The sequence below is a fragment of the Ambystoma mexicanum genome, chromosome 2q (assembly GCF_040938575.1).
Source record: "Ambystoma mexicanum isolate Mex_15411 chromosome 2q, UKY_AmexF1_1, whole genome shotgun sequence".
In the NCBI taxonomy this organism is placed as follows: Eukaryota; Metazoa; Chordata; class Amphibia; order Caudata; family Ambystomatidae; genus Ambystoma; species Ambystoma mexicanum.
In genome coordinates, this window is record NC_090924.1 from 62,529,356 (window position 1) to 62,550,909 (window position 21,554).

Sequence of the window (21,554 nt, forward strand, 5' to 3'; positions counted from 1 at the left end):
TCTGGTCCCACCCATAGGTCACTCCAGCACCGAAACCCAGTGAAGTGAAGCTGAGCCTCTCTGATTACACTGGGTTCTTTAGATCGAAACCCCACATTTTACAAATTAAACAAGGGTGTGGGAGCACCTCTACTGAGAATGAACATGGGTCAATTACCCTGTTCTATGGAATTTTGCCCACTCAGAGGGTCTACAACCACCAGCACCAACAGCTTCACCTCACTGATGATGCCCGAACAAGGCCGAAACACGTCTCGGGGGTTGCTGTTTGTATTCTTGTTCAGAGGAGAATTGCCTAACATTAAGGTGCTGGACTGCCCAGAGGGGAGGGACTAGACTGATAAGCAAATGGATATTTCTCCTCGGTGAAAGGACAGTTAGCTAAAACATGGTTTTAGACTCTCCTGCGTGGGTACTGTGACAAATCTAGCAAAGCCGTCAATGGTTCCCTGGGGGAAATCTTCCCTCATGTGACCAGGGAAAGGAAGAAGCTGCATGATCCTGACCCTGGGGGTGGCTATCTGTGGGAGGACCACATGAGGGGAGACACCCCACAGGGGAATGGGGTAGACTCGCTAGATAGAACATGGTATCCCGGTTCTGCGTTTGAGTCTCATAGCTCATTCTGGAGTCCCCATTCCTCAATGGCTTATCGTATTGCACAACATTCAGACATGCCTGATTGTACAGTTTCTCAAACTATCCCTTTCTATTTGACAGACAAAATTGGGATGAGGAAGAGGAACCAGAGCATGAAGATTACTTAGGCTGCAAAAGTGGAAGGCGTGCTCTAGTTGTTACATGAGCTCGATTGGCACCGGGGCATTTAAATCTTCAGAACGTCGCGGAAAAGGAAGACTAACTGCTTCCGATGCGGGAAGGAATAATTAGAGATGATTGCCATCCAGAGAAGCTCAAGTGACGAAAGTCTGACACAGAGACGCTGAGAATTGAAGGTGCTGCTGAAGGGAGCTGAAGGCATGGTGGAAATTGAGGAGCAGACTGAACGTACGCCAGACCTGATGGCAAGAGGTAGACCGAGTCGGGAGACACAACGGACTCCGAAGCTGCAGCTGAGAACCAGTGAGCCCACGCAGATGGACGGGGCTGATGGGGCGCTTTGGGAGGTTTGCCGCGTACAGAGAGAGCAACAGTACAAGAGATGGGGAAGCCTCTATAGTAGGACCCCTGGGATATTTGTTTATAAATCAAGAAGTAAATGAGAAAGGGTCTGGGACCCAAAGTAGTATTGAAAAATCCACACAGGGAAAACAGTGTGGCAGAGAGAACAGAAGTGAACGAAGAAAACCCTGACAGGAGAGTATACCAGGCTGAGAGCGTAAGAAGTGGTGAAACCTAAAAGTCCTGGCAGGGAAGTATACCAGGCAAAGAGTGAAACAAGTATGGAATTCAGGGGAAGGAATTGGCGATCTCCTTTCTTTTGAAGTGATTAACTGTGTTCAATGAGAGAATACTCATGCCCCTTGAACAAGAAAAACTGTGAAAGCTCAAGAAAACCAGTGGTAGAGAAACCTCCTGGAAATGATAAATGTTAGTTGATGAAGAGTAAAAAGATAAGGGAAGAGGTATATCCCTTGGAATAGAGTAATAATGATAAATCCCTTGAAAGCAACATGAAAGTAGGGGAAGGGAAGTCCCTAGGGATTTATAAAACTTAGTATTGATGTGTGTGATCCTGGAAATACATTGAAGGGACAGGGCCTCCCTGTCCTTGTCCTGTACTCCCTTGTGTGTGTTCTGTGTTGTTTTCTGCACAGAAGTCCAGTAGGACCCCTGGCAGTGCAGCTCTTTCTCTGGTTGTGGTGAACAGAGACCCTTACGATACCCTTATGGCACCCATGGGTGGGGGTATAACCCTGTAACCCTAGTGTATGTTTTTGGGCACCTGTGTGTTGCCCACAGGCCAGGGTTTGGGCTGGGGGCAGCTTCATGCTGATGTGACAGGAACTTCTGAGTATCTTCCATTCTATGTTATGGGTGCCTGGTTTCTGTGTGTGTGAGACTCACTGAATGAGACAGCCCTGCCTGAAACTAACTGACACGAAACTGACAATGGGTGCTTGCCCCAATCCACATTCCTTGCTATGGGTGTCTGTGTGGAAGTGAATTGCCTGAATGCCTGTGAGCCTGATTGACCATCTTGCAAAAACTGCTCTCCTTCATCGAGGCACCCTGGAAGCCAGTTCTGTGAGTCTGATATCCGGAGAAGGGATCCGCCGAGAATCCTGAAGAGAGAGTCTGGACATGTAGGCCATCAAAGTCCATTGACGTCCGGGTTCGAAAGAATTTGAATCCAAGTCGAATCGTATCACCGAGAAGCGGGGACACCTTGACGCTGTGCTGCTTAACGACTGAAGCCGTGAAACATTCCAATTTGCCTAAGAACATTTGATAGAGGGCTCCCTTGCCATCACTGTCGCCCACTTTGTGCCGCCGGAGAAAGTCAAGGTCGCCGACTACCGAGGAAAGTCAGCCGGTGGGTTTCCCACCACCATAAGCCGACAAAGACCTCCCGAGGACACTGAAGGAGTGACAATCCGAGGTCCAGCCTGGGTCGAGTCCCGTTTGCCGGAAGCTATCCTAAGGTACGGGCTGCGGCTGCAGCACCATCAGGCCAGAGGACGCCGAACGTGACTCCCGACACCCGATGCCCTGCATCCATCACCGAGTCTAATTTGCGGCACCAAACATTTTGCATCGACATGGACCACACGCCTCATCTTCCCGGACTTCCACGATTGATCATCAAAGAGCACCGCGAATGTCGAAGCTGCAGCATCACCGTAAGTGTTCACTTTTCCACAAAGTTCTCGACGGCCAGTGGCTTCTGCTTTAAAGGGAGTCCACCCTCGAAGGATACCGTCGACGAAATTCTTCTAATTCAGGAACAATAGGGTGATAGAACTCTTTAACTAAGAAGCAAGGCTTATTAAGCATTTATGGACTGCACTTGTTAATTCTTGTATTACAGGTTGCCCAGGTGGGGGGGATCCTCATTCAGAATTGTGTATCTATACCCAAAGAAAGCATTCTGCCATTGTTTAACTTTAACCTGCCTTCCTTCCTTATCATCTATGGGTATCAGGTAATAATATCCCTATGGTCGCTGCATATAATGTCGCTGGGAAAAGGTTGTGGCGACATTATACAGGTGACATATATATATATATATATATATATATATATAGGGACATGGGCAGCAGGGGTGTCCTCCGCTCCCCATGAAAAATAAAAAAGGGTTTGGGGGTACCGGGGGGTGTCCCCTGCATGTTCCATGTAATAATGTCCCCACAAAAAAAGTAATATTTTCTGCAATTTTTTTTGCATGGCGATATTTCTGAGGGGATATTATTACATGGAACCCGTCTATGCTGCTCGACCTTACTGAAAGATTTGTACCTGTCAGCAGTTGATGCATTTATAGGAATCTAAATGTTAAGTGTGGTACCACATAGCAATGTATAGATTTGACATATTAGAATGACCAGAGTACAAAGTGTGTTATTGAATTGTTTATACATTTCTGAACCTTATTTTTATAAAAAGAAATGTGCTAGCACATAACAGTGTGTGGGCATTCTTTTGTGGGGGGCTTGGGGACTCACTGTACTTAAGAACCAGCCTGCACCACCTCCTGGGTGATTAAGCCTTGGTTGCCCGTCCATAGCTACCATAGAGAACCTTGGCTGGGGTCCTGTGCTTCTACTCTGTCATATAGTGGGCAGAAGTACAGATATCCCCTCCAGTCTTACCAGGTTACTCACTGTAGTGACCACCTTACTCCTAGTCCATAGTCCCCTTTCCTCCATACTTATGGGACATCTCTCCGTCCTGTGGGACGGGACCGGAGCACTTTGTAAAAAGCATCCACATTTGTTTCAAAAATGTGTCCCTCCTCTCTTTCCTGCGCGGGGCCCGGCACGCGGCAGTAACCCCGCCCACCTTGCCTCCGCCCCGCGCATCGCCCATCAGTCCTTTTCTATCGCAGGGTCAAGACCCATTAGCAATAACAGAGGAACCTTATTAGAGGGGACGGCGGGCGGGCGTATGAAGGAAAGGGGACTATGGACTAGGAGTAAGGTGATCACTACGGTGAGTAACCTGGTAATACTCCTACGTCCCGTCCCCTTTCCTCCATACTTATGGGAGATTCCCAAGCACTCCTTAGAGGAACTATGGGTGGATGGAAATACCCTTTACTGAAACAGGTTCTTCAGCACAGCCTGGCTGAACTGAGCGTCAGCTCTAGAGCTCATATTGAGGCCGTAATGCTTACAGAAAGCAGATGGGGAGGCCCAAGTAGCCGCTTTAGCGATGGACTCCCAGGGAATAAACTTCTGAAAAGCAACCGCGGCTGCCTTGCCTCGCACCTGCTGTGCATGGATACCTTTAGGAGGTTTCAGCTTTTGGACGGTGAAAGATTCTGTGATACAGGCGGCAATCCATCTGGAAATGGATGCCTTAGACGCCGGCCTGCCCTGAGGTTTACCAAAGGTCACAAACAGTTGGGAAGATCTCCGAAGCTCGGAAGTCCTGTCCAGCTAGAATTTAAGAGCTCTTCGGACATCCAGGCAGTGTAGAACCCTTTCCGCCTCCGAGGCAGGGTTCGGAAAAAAGACCGGAAGGGAAATCGACTGATTCAGATGGAATTCGGTCACTACCTTTGGTAGGAAAGCTGGGTTCGTCCGAAGGACTACCTTGTCCTTGTGAAAGACCAAGAAAGGATGCTCCACCGACAATGCCTGGAGCTCACTCACTCTCCTCGCTGACGTAACGGCTACCAGAAAGTACACTTTCCAGGACACGTACTTCAGGTCAACCGTAGCCATTGGCTCAAAGGGTTTATGGCACAGCGCCGTCAGGACTACATTTAGGTCCCAAGGCGGGTGCAGACTACAAACCGGAGGGTAGATGCGTGTCAAGCCAGCAAAATGTCTCTTCACCACCGGGTTAGTTAAGGAATAAGAACACCGGTCTGTAGAGAGGTAAACGGAAATCGCAGAGAGATAAGTCCTGCAAGACAGAACATGAACCCCTGACTCTGCTAGGGAGGATACGAAGGACAGCACCTTGTCAATCGTTGCCACCCTTGGGTCAAATTCTTTCTCCAAACACCAATGACAGAACCTGAGCCATTTACTCTTGTATTGGGATCTGGTCGAGGGTTTCCTGGCTGCCTGGATAATGCGCATGTTATCCGCAGACAAACCCAAATGCTCTAGAGACGTGAACTCAGGCACCATGCCACCAAGTTGAGCGATTGTGGGGAGGGGTGCCACATCTGCTGTTCCCCTTGGTGAAGAAGATTGGGAGTTACTGGTAACCTGATCGGCGGACACACCGACAGGTGTTGAAGTTCTGAGAACCAAAACCTGACCGGCCACCACGGAGCTATCAGTAGAAGAGAACAGTTGACAGAGCTCTTCAACTTCCAAATTGCTCGATGAACTAGGGGAAGAGGAGGGAAGGCGTAAGCTCTCATGTTGTGCCATGGAATCTCGAGTGCGTCCCCCAGAGAGGAGGCTCCCAGCCCTCCTATGGAGGCGTACTGAGGAAGCTTCTTGTTTACCGCCGTGGCGAAGAGGTCCACCTTCGGTGTGCCCCAACGCGAGAAAATCCATGAGAGGATCTCCGCCTTCAACTCCCACTCGTAGCTGACCACTGTCCGCCGGCTGAGGGCATCCGCGGTGACATTCAGCTGGCCCGGGATGTGCACTGCAAGCACCCAGACCCTATGAAGCACGGCCCACTCCCAAATCTGGATGGACAGGTCCACGAGAGGGGGACACTTCGTTCCCCCTTGCTTGTTTATGTAACACATTGATACCACATTGTCTGTTCTTATGCGGACCACCTTGTCGACAATGAGCGGTCTGAACGTCTTGAGCGCCAGAAAGATCGCCAGATGTTCCAAATGATTTATGTGCAGGAGCTTGTCCTGAGGTGACCAGAGGTCAGAGACCTGAAGAAGATCTAACGTCGCACCCGACCCCAAAAGGGAGGAGTCCGTCGTGATCGTCACCATGGGGGCTGGGTCCTGAAACCCCGCGCCCACTGACAGGTTGCTGAGAGATGACCACCAGTCTAGGTCCACCCTCATGGAATCCGGAATCATTATTCGCTTGGAATCCGGGTCCACAGCCTGACGCCAGGAACTCCGAAGAGCCATATGGGTCAGTCTCATTTTGAGACGAGCAAGAGGAAGAGCCAGTACACACGAGGCCATGAGTCCCAGAAGCCTCTGGAACCACCAAGCCGACATGCTCTCCGACTGTGCAAACATCTGACACGTGGCCAACAGATCCACCATTCTGTCCCCGGTCAGATACACTCGGCAGTCGATCGTGTTCCAACAGAAACCCCGGAAAGTCAGGTCCTGTGAGACTGTCATGGAGGATTTCCGCCAGTTCACCAACAGCCCAAGATGGAACAGCAGCTGAAGGAGAGACTGAAGATTGCCCGCTGCTTCCAATGGACAAGGGCTGCGTAAGAGCCAGTCGTCCAAATAGGGATACACATGGATACCCTGGAGACGAAGATAGGCCGCAATCACCGACATCATCTTCGTGAAGACACGCAGCGCCGAACTAAGGCCAAAAGGAAGCACCCGAAACTGGAAGTGCTCCTCTCCCAAAGAGAAGCGGAGGTATCCCCTGTGTGGATTCCAAATCAGTATATGCATGTACGCATCCTGAAGATCCACCAGGCTGAGCCAATCACCCATCTGCAAAGAGGAGCGAATCTGGCCGGGCGTGATCATCTTGAATTTCTCTTGGGGTAGGAAAAGATTGAACTGGGAAATGTCTAGGATGGTGCGCAGGCCAGCCTGGTTGGGTTTGGGCACCGTAAACAGCCGGGAGTAGAAGCCCTCCCCTCGCTCCCAAAGGGGAACGGGTTCCACAGCTCTGAGGTGCAGAAGTTTCTGAACCTCGGCCTTGAGGGAGGGTGAGCCCGACAACTGAAAAGGAGGGTTGAGGGGTGGGGTAGGGGGTAAAAATAAGCAGAAGCCCGCTCGAGCGATTGACAAGACCCATCTGTCTTCTGTGATGGCCTGCCACCCCTCCCAATGAGACGCAATGCGTCCTCCCACCGGGGTCTCGTGCGAGCACGGAAAACCCTCATTTGGCAGGCTTATCGGTGGCGGTGCCACCTAAACCTGATGAGGAGGCTGAGGAGCGGGAGAAATACTGCATACGCTGTTGTTTACGGCAGTTATTCCCCGCAGGAGTATCAACTCTGTGAGATTTGCGGTCGAGGAAGCCCCTAAACCCAGAGGAAGGCCGACCTTGCGACAGCGGCCTTTGAGCCTTGTAGGGAGCTTTAACCAGAACAGACAATGATTTAGCCGTCTGAGTGCTGTCTTTGGTTTTGGTGAGCTCTACATCAGTAGAAGAGTGATGGTAAGGATACCATCAAATGGAAGGTCCAGAACCTTGTCTTGCACCTCCTTCGAGAACTTAGTGGCATGCAGCCACGCTTGCCACGAGGTATCAACCCCAAGCATCAGACCCCGAGCCGAGGTGTCTACGTGATGAGCCGCAGCCTCCAGGAGATCCTGGGCCAAGACCCTGGCATCGGAAAGGCCTCCTCTGAAAATCTCCAGCTTCTCGACCGGAATGTGCTCCTCAAATTCCAACAGACCTCTCCACATCCGTATGTTAGCTCCCGCCAAAATCAATTCTGCATTGGCCTGCCTGAGCTGTAAGGCCGAATTGGCAAAGATTTTGCTCCCTAGGGAGTCCATCCAGGAGCTTGTCCTCCTTTCCCAAGACCTGAGTAGCCGTCGCTGAGAAGGATGCTGCAGGCCTGGATTGCAACGTAGCCGCAGCCACCACTGTGGAGGAGGGAGGCGGACAAGACGACAAGGCCACTTCTTCCGAAGGATGCAGCCTGTACCTCGCGTCATTCTTTTTATTGACAAAAAGTCCAGAGTGTGGCTTTTCCCAAACTCTATGGACCTCGGCCAGAACGTCCTTCTGCAAGAACAGGCCGGTACGCTCCAAAGGAGACAAGGTGAACGCCCCAGAAAGCACGCCCTCCTGCAGAGCAGGTGCCTCGGGCACCGGAACATCTCAGAAACTCATCATGTCCAGCACCCGGTCAAGGAAAGCTCTGATAGAGCGGGGAAGGTCCTCGTTGTCCTGATCGCCTTGAGGGTCATCTGACAGGTCAGGATCCTGCTGAGCCGTATCAGGCACTGCCTTGTCCACTGGGGACAATGGTGGCACAGGCGGAAGCGCAGGGGGAGGCACAACAGGCAAGGGAGGCGCTGGCGGGACCACCGTCGGAACGGGTGGAGCCGGAGGCGCAGGTGGACATATCTCCTTGAAAAGCCCTTTGAAATATTCCCTCATGGGGTCGGTGCGCATAAGCGCTTGAAATTTACCGAAAAAAGCGTCGTCAGGAGATTGTTTCGGAACCTGAGGAGGCCTCTCATGAGGTGGACAAATCCAGGGACGTAACGGAGAAGGGTGCCACACCGGCCCCTCCACCGACGAAGCCACATAATTCAAGGGAGCCGCCCCCGCGGGCAATGAAACATTGTGCGGAAGAGGCATCCGGGCGTTCAAATCATAAACCGGCCGGTAAGTATGCGCACAAAGGACCTTAGTTTCCCCCGAAGGACCGAACCCTACACCAGGGGCCGATGGCGTAGTTGTAGGGGTAGTACCTAAAATGGCCACGTGGTCGTGGTGGGAACAGCCGCCATTTTGTCTTCATCTGAGGGGAACTGCGGCACGTGAGGAAGTGAGGCAGGGGCCCCGTCGATGGGTCAGGGGTCTTAATTTTAGCCTTAACGTAAGGAACCTCGGCACAGCCAGTACTATGAGGCCTGGAATGTTTCTGCGACATACCAACCGCCAACTGAGCCTTCGAAGGAAGGGCCTCGGCACTGCCGGTAAAAGAAGAAACTTTCTTCTTTGCCCCCTCAACAGATCTGGTGTCACCACAAGAGCGGGAACGGTGCGCTGTCACCGACATGGCCTTGCCCGGCCCCTCAGAACTGTTGGTATCCTTAGCCTCTGTACGAGGGACCTTGGACCTAGGCCCAGTAGAAGCCTTATCGGCACGGGCCTCGAACATCCGTTAGGTAACCCCAAGACCTCAGGGCGCACCCGGTTTTGTTTTTGAGGGAAGCTGAAAGAGCGGCCTCAGAGCAAGCTCCGGTACCCCACGACTCAGTAGAACTGGGTCTACAAACAGCCCCCACAGGAGGGGCCTCGGAGCATACTCCGGTGGACACAGGCCCTTTACGGAGACTCTCGGAGAAAATTCCGGTAGAATTATTAGGCCCGACAGGCACCTCAGGGCGAACCCCGGTAACAGAGCGATCAACGCCCCTCCCGGCCAGAGAGGAACCCGGAAAGGTATTGTCAAGATCCGAGTCCACCTCCCCTTTCTCCTCACCTGACTCCTCCGAGGTAAATTCGTAAGGATCCGTCTTGGTCTTGCTGGGTTTCTCTTTAGCTCTTGGTCCCTTGCCTTTCTGAGTTCTGGTCTTCTTTTCGTGAAGGTAAGGTCTGGCCCCTCTGGAGGCCACCCTGACAGAGGAGTAGGCCTGTCACAGGGGAACTCCAGGGGGCCAGCCTCAGCTCTAGGGAAAAAGCCCGTAGGCAGAAAAAACCCTAGTCCGTAGGTGGGTTCCGAAGATGGGGTCTTTAGATGGTACAAATCCTTAAGGTTGAATTTCCTGGATATTAGGTAAAAGGACGTACTCAGTGCTACTGAAGAAAATGTCAAGACACAGAGTGGAAGGGTCTTAAACCCGGAGCGAGAGATAGGTAAGGAAAGGAGGATCAAATATAGTCTATGAAGGTTAGCTGAGAATATGAGAAGAATATCTTGTCGAGTCAGGAAGAGGAAGGTAGGTATGTTCTGAGTAGCCCAAAACAGCGTAGTGCAATATAACCACGGCGGAGAAGGAAGGAAGAACCCCGCCGGGAAGCAGCACGCCGAGACGGCAAGGAGGTAGGAATAGGTAACGCAGAAGCGGCAAAGCGCAGCGCTTCTGCGCTCGTTAGAGACAGAATATACAAGACTGAAGGGCTGAGAGTGCCGCCGATAGCGGAACCAGCTAGGAAGCTCCTGTTAAAGGACGCGGAGAACCGTGAAAGAAGCACCTCCGTGGCCGGAAAAGGAGGAAGACCAGGCAGCAGTAATGTTAAAAAAAAAGAAAGTTAGAGCGAAGGGATGAGTGCGAGGAGGAGAGGCACCGTACCAGAGACAGCGGCGGTGACCTCGAACTAAAGTAGAAAGCTAGCGAACACGGGAAAAAAAAGGCAACAGACAGAGATATTAACGCACAGGGAAGGAACAGAAGGTATGATATCAAGGGAGTAAACACAGGATGGCAGTAGTCCAAAGTCGGAGCGTTGAGAAAGTAAACAAGCCACAGATACAACGCACCGAAAAGTGGGCGGAGCCTGGTTATATAGGCTCCGGCGCCATGTTGGGTGAGGTCTAGACCGTTCACCGTCGGAACCGCCAGCGGTTCCAATGTTTCCAATCCTGGATCCTGACAGGTATCCCCCGGCCGGGGTGCTCTGAAAAGTAAAGAACTTACCAGGCGTTTTTTCTTCTCGTCGATGAACGCCTGAAAATGCGAAGGAGGAGTCCGTCCGAACACCTCCTCCCACCGCTCCAACCGACATTGAAGTGCCCGGACCGAAAGGGAGTCACAGTAAAAACAGGAGTCCCAACGGTGTTCCGGACCCAAACACTCTAAACAAAGAGGATTGGGATTCGCCCTCGCGAGGCGACGGTGGCACGATTTACAGTCTGGAAAATCTAGTTTAAAAGACATAGACATACTAGTAAACGAACGCTAGCGAGAGCCAGAGAGGGAAAAAAAAGGGAAGAAAGTCTTCCGAGGATGCAAGTGTGTCCGGCCCCGATCGTGCGAGAAAAGGACTGATGGGCGATGTGCGGGGCGGAGCCAAGGTGGGCGGGGTTACGGCTGCGTGCCGGGCCCCGCGCAGGAAAGAGAGGAGGGACACATTTTTGAAAAAAATGTGGATGCTTTTTACAAAGTGCTCCGGTCCCATCCCACAGGACGGAGAGATGTCCCATAAGTATGGAGGAAAGGGGGCGGGACGTAGGAGTATTTACAATGTGAAGCGACACAAAAGGAATAATTACATTTCTAGAATTGAACTACATTGAGAAAGGGAAATATGGGGGAAGGGAAAACCCCCTCTCTCGATGAAACTTTGGTTTGTTTAATTTGCACCATTTGAATTTTTGTTTGGTAACTGTGGAGAGCAGCTAAATATGTTCAGCTATTAGGGTTGGCATGTGAGGGTCAGGTTAGGTTTTGGACACAGGACGGAGGACATTTTACGTTTGGACATTCTGACTAGGACACTAGTTAGTTTGGTTGAGGCAGGGAAACCCCTCGTAAAACCAACCCTTCTTTTTATTTTGGGAAATTAAAGTTTATACCAACCTACATTACGCCACTGTGTCCGACTCTTACTCTTGATTCATTACAGTACCTTCCCATAGTAAATCGTTCTCGGTAGAGAGGCTCCCAGACCACTTTGTGAATCTTTTTCATTGATCTTGTATTGCTTTTGCCCATTACTCTTCAACCTGTATAAAATCCTCTGATACCATCAGGCCCTTTTCACAACATTTATTTAGGCTTAGGAGGAAGGACAAACATATGAAAAGGTACAATTTCCTGTATGGGCCTTCATATTGGGTGCAGACACTGGGATCTTACTCAAGACTTGAAACATGTTATCAATTTAATAATGATAACCTTTCTTATAGTATTGCATTGGACAGCACCTACCTCCAACCATCACCACATTTCAGGCTTATCGAATTAAAAACATTTTTTTTAAAACAATACCACAAACCACAGCAGATATTAAGTACCAAACATGCATATTCAAGGTGATCGGGCAACTTCAGTTGCATGGGTGACCGGTAGCTGGCCACCAGCTCCAAAAGTTAACAGCAGAGAGCTGCTATTAAGCCTCCATTTGTTTATGTGCAGGGTGCAAGAAGATCTACCACAACATGTTCAGCCTGCATGCTCACCTGACCGATACAATGAGTGACACCACCCCGAGCAGTCCAGCAAGAACAAAGACAACAATGCTTCCCAGTGATGGTGCAGACGTAGATGTGCCCTGCTTCAGGAAGCAAGTGATGGATAGAATTAGGAAGACAACAGTTGATAGTAGAACGTCCAGGAGGGAGCTAAAGGTGGCACTGCCAAACGTCTTCACGGGAGCCGTCCTTATGACCTGTTTCAAGAGATCAGAAGGATAAACCAACAAAAAAAAATACAAGTTAATGGAGGTTGCTTGTTATGAAGGTGTAGTTGGAAAGGTTTATTAGATATACAGGCTACACATTAAAGGAGCAGAGGGAATTGAAAAAGGAGGCTACAAAGGCAGAACCATGGAACACAGGAGGCTGCTCCACTGCTGCACTGGGTAATTCATTTGTCTTGGCTTTTCTGTTTAAGGAGTGTAAAATGCATAATGCTGGCATTACACGTGCCATTTTACATGTAAAAGTAAGTCTGACAAGCATCCTATTTGTAGTCAAAGTGGAGTGGGTATTTAGGATCTCCCATGACATACAGCAGAAAGGTATGTGCAACAGTGTATCTGCAGTTCAGTGTAATGCAGAGCTAACTATCCAGGGGACAGGGCAGTGAAGCAGCTGTATAGTGCACTCTACTTTTAAAGGGCAGTTAATCCAATTAGGCCTATACGTGAAAGGGCAATGGACTGACCCTCTACCCCTTAATGAAGTCAGCAGTGTGGTTTCAAACAAACCATAAAGCAGACCCCATATGTAGAGGGATGGTGCATTCTAGGTTTATCAGATAAATGTACACCACATACTGTCTATTACATTAGTTGGATGTATTTTTCTGCACTAATTAGAAAACCGTTCAAAGAAACAAATGACATTCCAAAAAGGGATACAGATAGTGTATGTGCGTACCTGGTACCTCTGTGAGCCTAGTTGCACATATGCAAGTAAGCCCTGGAGCTGCAGCACCTTCAGTCACAATGTTGACATTTCTTCCCATCGGACAGTACCTAAGCCAATGCCACAGGGGATCTGAAAGCATAGCAGCTTAAACTTAGAAGCAAGAGTGTGTGTGCATGGGGAGGTTCAACTTATACCAAGCCTCTGTCCTCTTCAGCCAATTGCACATTTAAGTTCTCAGCCTGCATTTGGGAGCATGTTAAGGCAAGGATAGCGAGGATGGGACAGCGGGTAGGACGAATGACCAAAAAGGTCCCTTAACTAAGGTTTCAGTTAGTAAGGTCGGTAACATTTACTTACGGTTATGTCCGTGAGTTCCACAGTTGCAAAGATTGCCAAGCGCAAAGTTCAATGGGAAGACAGCAGCATGGATGTTGAGTATACAATCTAGCCTGAAATACTTTTCAGGATAGATTGACCAAATTGGAGCCCAACCCTGTAACTAATATCTAATGACTAGCGCTTGCAAAAAGTGTTAGGAGTGGTGTAGGTGGCTATTTCGCAGAAAATGTGAAAAGGCCCTTAGAAAACTAAGGGGGCTGTGTAAGTAAGGACATCTTGCTTGTTTGTTTGTTTATTTATTTATTTATAGGGCGCCCTGGACCCTTAGGTAGCTGGGCGCACAACACGACAGGGATACTTAAGGCTCGGTTACAGGTATAGATAGGTACAGAGAATACTTACAGGCACAGTTGCAAATGTTAACAGATACAGGTAAGAGGCAAGACATAAAAACAGATAGCTATAATCATTAGTCTAATGGTCGTTGAGGCGTAGCCAGGTACGGGTGTTGCGTCTAAAACTGTCATAAGACTGATCCCTTCTTAGCTCGACTGGTAATCTTTGGAAGCAAATATCCTTTGAAGAGTGTAACTCTCCTTGAAAGTGATGTACAGGTTTCAGTGGTTTCTGTATCAGGTGCTGGCTCTCCATACATACCCAACTAAAGTGTTTTGACCTATACAAGTAGAATCAGAGGTCTCCCTGAACATCAAAGTTACGGAGAGTGCATCCATATTATAAAGCATGGGGTCAGAAAAAAGGTAGGAAGACAAAACTGCCCAGTTCTACGGACAGTATAGGCCCGGGCTCTGCAATCTGTGGCTCTCCAGTTGTCATGTACTGTAACGCCCATGATTCCTCACCATTGACTATGCTGGCAAAGGATGAAGGGTTTTGTAGTCCAAAACATCTGGAGAGCCAAAGGGTGCAGACCCCTGGTAGACTTACAAGTACGTTAGAGTTGGGGTGTAACCTGTGAAGAATGCGCTGATCTCCTAATCTATATGTGTGTCATTTGCATCAGTATCAGCGTTGGGAGGTACCCTTAACCCTCCCAGAACTTCTCAAGAAAATGTAGGGTTAAATGCTGACAAACAACGCTATGACAAAGGTCATTAGTGTCCTTGAATATCTTTCAAAATTATATGCCTTCAAACACTGTAATTGTGCAGTCCAGTTTTAATAGTGAAATCTATCACAGCCGACACGCGTTTCGACCTGGGGTCGTCCTCAAGGCAACTTCTTACGTCAATCTGTTTCCCTATTATTAGCATTTGCTGGAATTCTTCCAGTAATGATTTCAATTTTCTGCCAATTCTTTTTACATTGCATCTGCATTCAAGTCTATTAGTGATGGAAAAGTCTTATTGCGCCCCATAGGGTATAGGTATATATTAAGTCTGATGTAGCCATTGTCTAGTATCTCAAAAAAGTTCGTCCTGCCTTAAATTTTGATGGTCCCAATACCTAAAGTCTCCTTATCATAATCCTCGGGCTGAATCCCGCGTGGTCGCTAGTCCATTCGGATTGCACAATTGCAGTGTTTGAAGGCATATCATATTGAAAGATATTCAAGGACACTAATGACCTTTGTCATAGCGCAGTTTGTCAGCATTTAACCCTACATTTCCCTGGTAGACTTATCTTGCCAGCAGAAGTTACCACCACCATGAAGAAAGCAGTTTTCCAAGCGAGGAAGGAGATATCACTAGATTTCATGAGTTCAAACGCCCTATGTGCGGCTTACTTGGCAATGCATTTAATACAGCATTTAAATGCCACACAGGATAGCATTTCCTGTTGGAGGATAGAGACAAAGCACACCATAAAAATATTTTCTGGCAACCTTTTCCTCAGGAAATCAAATTGGGCCTTTGAATTTAGTGCTCCAAGGTAGGCTCTGTAGGAATACATTAGAATACCTGAATGGACTTCAGAAAAGGTAAGTGATGAAACAATTGACAGGGTGCGCCCATATATCTTTCCATGGGCCGAGCAGAACTAAGACCATTTGTTGTTATACTAAATCCAGTGAAGGGTTTCCTGAATGCCCTAATGTTAGTCAGATTATATTCATACATAATAGGGAGGCAGTAGCTCAAACAATGAGAAGCCAGACTCAAACTTGATAGTTAAGTTTAAGTGAGAAATATCGCATCACTCCCTTTCCTTGATAGGATCCAGTCAGATGCCTTTGCTTGTTCCATGGTTATAGACTGCAGCAGGTGCAGAGACACATGAAGAAGCACCACCCCTTTAAAGATGACAGACCTCTGCCAAGCTAAGCCAAGCCACCAAACAGCATTAGTGGAAAACTCAGTGTCTTAAACAGGTCTTACTCCCATTTCACAAATGCAAATGTTGTCATCCCTAAGTTACAGATACACTTAGCGTGGATGCATTCTGCTCAGCTTGTCTAGATGTATAATGAATTTGTACTCTAGATATGGTCTTTGCGATTGCCCGACTAACATTAAATTTGCAGACAGCCCAGAGCCTTGAGAGGATGCAGCCCTGATTGTTAATCTGAAACATGACCTTCGTGTTGACTGTGTCAAGCAAAACTATTTCTACCAAAGGAAGATGAGTGCTCTGGGTCCAAGAAGTGTGCCTCATGCTCTAGAGTACTAATACATTAGCACAAACCTATGAAAACAGCATATGGCTAGAACTGCACTTCTCAGAAGGCAGATGTGGTGTGCTGGTGTGCAACAGTGTGCTGGCTCAAGCCACATAATACAACCAGGCTGGCCCCAATAGATGAAATGTCAGTGCTTGCTCCCTTTGCATGACAGAACTTTTTGTGCTTGTGGAAAACCATGGCAGTGCAGCCCGCCAGTGTGGGGGCAGCACGAAGGCATGCAGGGCCTGAGGGTGGAGATTTTAGAGGGTGCTTTCAGTCCAAGCATCATGGCCATGGGATCAAGACGTGCCGCAGATGGAAAAGTCCACCCTTGCAGTGGGCCCTTCTTAGGCCATATTATAGTTTGGCTTTCTTCCTGCCTTCTCAGGTCACGAAACACCTTACAAAGTTATGCACTTGCCCAGGAAAGCTGCAGATTTTGTGGGCTAGTGAGCCTTTTTGTGTGTGGGGCCCAAGAATGCAGATGGGACTGTCTAGTCCCAGTCCACATCCCTGGCGCTAGACAGTCTGCTTCTCTGGTGGATGTGAAACCAGTAGTTGTCCCCGATTGGACAACTACTGGCTGTTTGAATGGTGCAGATTCTTACCATTGGCGAGCTTGGGCTTACTTCCAGCTTGTATCTTGGATAAAAGGATGTCCTCTCCAGCTATTCTTCAAATGTATGTTGGAGCCAAGAATCCCTCGAAGAGCAGACTGCTGAAGATCCGAAGACGACTCCAAGTGGCCCAGCATCCCTTACCTTGTCTGGTCCGATGAAGCCCTGCTCCTCTACCTGATCTCTGAAGACCTTGAGCAGTGCTTCAGTCCTTTGATAAGTGGGACCAACTAGTCACAGCAGCTTCTCAAAGATCCATCCCTTAAAAGCCTTCTCATGTGACCATGGACTGCCCGGTGGAGTGACTAGATCTCTCATGGGCTACCTCGTCAGAAGCATCGCGGTTCCGTGATCGTGACTGGAACTTTGGTGGTCACCAGCTTGTGCCACAAGTCACCTTCTCCCCGAATCCCAGCTGCCCACCTTCAAGGGAACCTGTTCTGGACCAGCTGCTGTGACCGTGACTGGAAGGACGCCGGTCATCGCCTGCAAACGGCGATTGCCGCTGGAACTCACTTCCCCCATTCAGTGAAGTGTTCAAAGGAGGCCTGCGTTATTGGATTCAGCATTCCTTCACTGACAGGGGTTGCATCTTGCATTATCAGCCGACCAGAAGAATTCTCGAAATCGCAACTCCGGGGAACCTCTTACTTGAACCAACGGCAGAAGATCAATCGCCCAGCGACCCCCATACGAACCCCAAAGACATCTGGAAAAATCAGTGTCCGGGGGAGCAAGTAAGCATCAGTGTGCGGATGCAGGTGATTTGACCGAATCCATGTTTTCGAAAGAGTGAAGTCTCTGAATAGATATATTTATTTTATTGCAGGGGAGACACCCTGCAGTCTCCTCCTTCCTCCTACCTTTATTAATATCCCTAACCCCACCCCCACATATATTTTTTAAGCTTTTTTTACGTAGAAGAATTAAAAAACAATTTGGTCAGTTCTTCCTTGAAAACATTAGATTTGGTCACTTGTACGGTTTCGTCCGTGTGCCTGTACCCCCAGTCTTCCATAGGATAACATTGGAAACAAGTCTGTTTGCCTCGTGTCTCCCCTACACTCACCTTTTGTCGTCAACCCTCGATTGGGTATCCTGTCCCTGGGTTAGCCTTGGGTCTGGAAGAGAGGAGAACACTTACATTTTCTCTGGTAAATTGTTGAGTAACTAACTAGTTTTAATCTAATCACCACCACAAGTCCATTGCATCCTTTCCCAAAAGAACTCATACTGATAAGACACATTAAAGATGTGGTCTTAAGGTTTGGACTTCTCAAGTTAGGATAGTGTCTTGTAATTGGTTCCCATCATTTACTACATCTAATTAACTTACCTAAATTGTTTGATTAAGTTATCTGAGGTCTAGTGAACCTAATGATGACTTTACATATGTGTATTATAGAGTGTTGTGCGATAATATTACCTGTCAGATTCATTTTCCAGGGTGTTCATAAGGCCTAAAATAAATAACTATTTTTCAAACTGATTGTCTAAATTGAATTATTGTGTGTGTGTGCTGTCTTTAAAAGCAATATTGTGCCAGCCTGAAGAGCGAAGGACCCACGCGAATATTAATCTTTGAGGGCTTTGCTCCTGTGTGCTGAGCTTGAGGTGTTGGGGGCCCAAGAACAAACGGCACCGGCGATGTGAGGGTTTCGCTTCTTTTACAACTCGTAGTCCAAAAGAGGGAACCATCAATACCCAAATGTCCTTCTTATCGATTCAGAGATAGAGAAATCACCCTAAAGCAAGCTTCATTTGAAACTGAACAGGGAATAGTTGGCTGGCAGAACGCAAGGTCTGTGAAGCTACTACGGCATCTGCGAGGGTCCTGTTAAACAGAAAGAAAATCTAAAAATAAGATTGAGGAAAAAAGTCCAACCACCCACTATGTGCTTGAATAGTTTAGGGACATGGGTGAAAACATCCTTTCTTCCCTTCTAGATATCCCTTAAAAACCTTTCATCAGGAAAATCAAGGGTGTGTAAAGTTTAAGGCTGTTCTGGCAGAAATGTCCTTAATTGAGCACGTGGAAGCGGTGATGCATGGCAGCTCGAATGATGGTGGGGGAGAACATTGAATACTTGACCTACAAGAAGGTCACCCATTGATACCGTTTTCTTATTCCATCCAAATTATGGTTTAGCTTATTGTTTGTTTGTTTGTTTGTTTATTAATTTGTAGGGTGCACCAAACCCTTAGGTAACTGGGCGCACAGCATACAAAGAAAACTTAAAGCTTATTTACAGGTAAAGACAGGTAATGGTAAAATACATACATACATTAATAGTAGAGTCAAGATACAATGCAATGGGGGGAACTGATTCAGGGAGCAATCTGTCACCAGATACTGTAATGATGCAAAAATTTAGTCATGGTGGTCGTTGGATCATTGAATATAGTTTTTGTAAACATGTTTTAATTTATATATTTACTTATATAGTGCTCAGTTGTGGGCTCTCCTGTGTGGTTTATTAAAAAATAAAAAAAATATTTTAATCAGGAGAGCGTACCTCTTCTTGGTAGCTGGCTCTGTACGCTCTCTCCAAGTCCTGATCCAAGAAATTCAGGCTAAGCCGGTTGATGGGAGGCTTGAAGAAATAATCATTCATCATCCTGCAGGCACAAAAGAAGAGCACAATAGGTTAGTGGATACGAAGAAATAAACTACACACACACAACTTATGAAACTTTATAGTCAGACACCAGCTTCTACAAAGCCCTGTGCTCCACCCCCGCACCAGCACACACACCTTTAAGATTTACCACCTTGAATGTCCCTAAGATTTTGGCAAAAGGTCATTCATTTCATATTACATGGAAGCATATCAACCATCACTGAGACATGGGCCCATATGGCAGCCATTTTGCACCATTGCAGTGCACTTTGTGGGCCAGTGCAAACATTGCTGTTAAACAATACATGCATGCACTGGCACAAGCATTGCACTGTGATGGTGCAAACATTCTGTAGTATGGCCATGGTAGAAACAGAACATTAACAAAAACGCACACAAATGCATACCCAGTGATGACAAAGGCTTGAGGGATCTAACATCACCGTTTATTCGACAGTCAACCATTGTTTGAGGCCCAGTGCATGGTGTCATTTAACATTAGTGCCAGTTCTTTCAGATATGGGGGTGCGCAAGGGAGCGGGGTTAGATGTACGGAGAACGCCCTTTATATAGGTGTTTTCCAATTGTCTGTGTCTAATGTTTTGTGGATTGATTCATCCCTCTTCTTATTTGAGCTGAGAACAACTTATCTCTACTTTTCATTACATACAAAGACATAATATGAAAAACACAATGGATTTGTATTAATGAACTTCTATTTAAATACTTTGCTACAGCCTTGGTCAGGATTCTTAATGTCATCGATGACCTTACTTTTCCATGTCATCAAAGTAATTGTTTCCAAACAGTTCTCACATCTTTCCGTGTTTCTTTCAAATGGAACCATAGCCTCAACATTCTTCTTCTCTGCAGTCTTCACATTTTAGCCCCAACCGGTGTACTTAGCCGTTTAATACCATCTGTTTTACTTTCTCCTTGATCCAGAGCTGCTAATGCAGGCGTTCACTTCTTGGCACTCACAACAATGGATAGCTCTCCGCCTTGGAAGCTTCGCCTCTGGCTGAAGACTTTATTCATGCTTTTCGGTTATCAAATATCCAAGTCTTTTCTCTACGGCTACTGGTTCCCATATATCCCAAAACGAATCACCTTTTTTCCAATTTTCAAAACAACTCTTTTTTAAGAACCTCTCAGGATTCAAGCGTTTTGACGTCTTCAAACCTCTCAAGTTCAAATGTTCTTGGAGTTTTAGCCGCTCTCAGACCCAAACGTCCTTATTTATTTAATTGTATTTGTCGGTAGCGCCCAAACCTGGAGGTATCACGGCGCTAGGACAGCGGTACAAGGGTTATATAAGATGGTTTGAAACAAAAGGTCATAGCATTCTTCCATAAATATAGACAGGCAGGTACAACATAGATAGGCAGGCATTAGGGTTACACATATGTGTTAAACAGTGAGGCTTTGACTTTCTTTCGGAAGAGCGGGTAGGCAGGTTCATTTGGGATATGCTGTGGGAGAGCTTTCCAGAGCAGGGAGCGATGGTGGTGAAGCAAGAGCCCCTCGCTCTCTTTCTGGCATTTCTGGATGAGAACAAGGCTGATGTGTATGTTAATGTTAAAGGACATTGATACCGCGCACTATCACCACGAGAGTGGTCCCCTGGCGCTCTGGCGGCTCTGAAAGAGGGAGGGGTGGTTAGTGGGAGCAAGCTGGTAAAGTGCAAGAGAGCAGTGATGTGCAGTTGGCAGCCTCAGCCCAGTGGGTCCATTGGCTGGGCCTGGGGTGTTTGCGGCCGGTAGTCGTTGTGTACTGTTGTGCGAGTCTATGTGTGTTTTTTGTTTTGTTGTTGCAAAGTAGTGAAGTTTGTGCGGTTTGCTGTGTTATAGGTTTGTGGTTGTGTTAGGTTTGGAGTATGAGCGATGTATGCAGAGGGGGAAATTGTTAGTGCAATTGGTTAGTTGGCATCTTTATACTAACTTTGAGGAGCTGGGGTTCTGTAATCTCCCAATCTCCCAAGGTGGGGTTCAGGAGCACTCCTGCGCCCTTGTCCTGATCTGGGTTTGACCGGCCTTTGAGGTCCCTTTGTTTGTGTTTTTTTTTGCTCCCTCCTCCCCCAGCCTCCCATGGAGCCCTACCTGTTTTCACTCCTCACTTACATGGCTAGTGCATCTGCCAAGTGTCCCCAGCTCCGGTAGTGTGGTGAATGCCAATATCCTGAACAATTCCACAACAGTGGTGCCTGGTGGCGACTGAGGGGTGAGTGCGGGTGTTGGGTGGGACTAGGGTGAGTTGTTGACTCTGTCTTCATGGGTGTCGCCTGTGTACCACTCTGCCCGGCGTCCTTGGTCCAGGTGCCGTGGAAGCTCCTCCTCATAGCGAGTTGTCCACAGTCGATTCTGGGAGTTGTCC

General features: G+C 47.9%; 1 protein-coding gene across 4 annotated transcripts in view; it reads right to left on the reverse strand.

Moving 5' to 3' along the window:
* Positions 1–21,554, reverse strand: part of ADCY9 (adenylate cyclase 9) — a 725,821-nt gene that overhangs the window by 120,386 nt on the left and 583,881 nt on the right. For all 4 annotated transcript variants that reach the window (XM_069646827.1, XM_069646826.1, XM_069646829.1 and 1 more), the window contains exons 6-7: positions 19,077–19,179; positions 12,070–12,278 (exon numbers count right to left, since the gene is read on the reverse strand). In XM_069646827.1, coding sequence (XP_069502928.1) covers positions 12,070–12,278; positions 19,077–19,179 — 312 coding nt within the window. The remainder of the gene's footprint in view (positions 1–12,069; positions 12,279–19,076; positions 19,180–21,554) is intronic.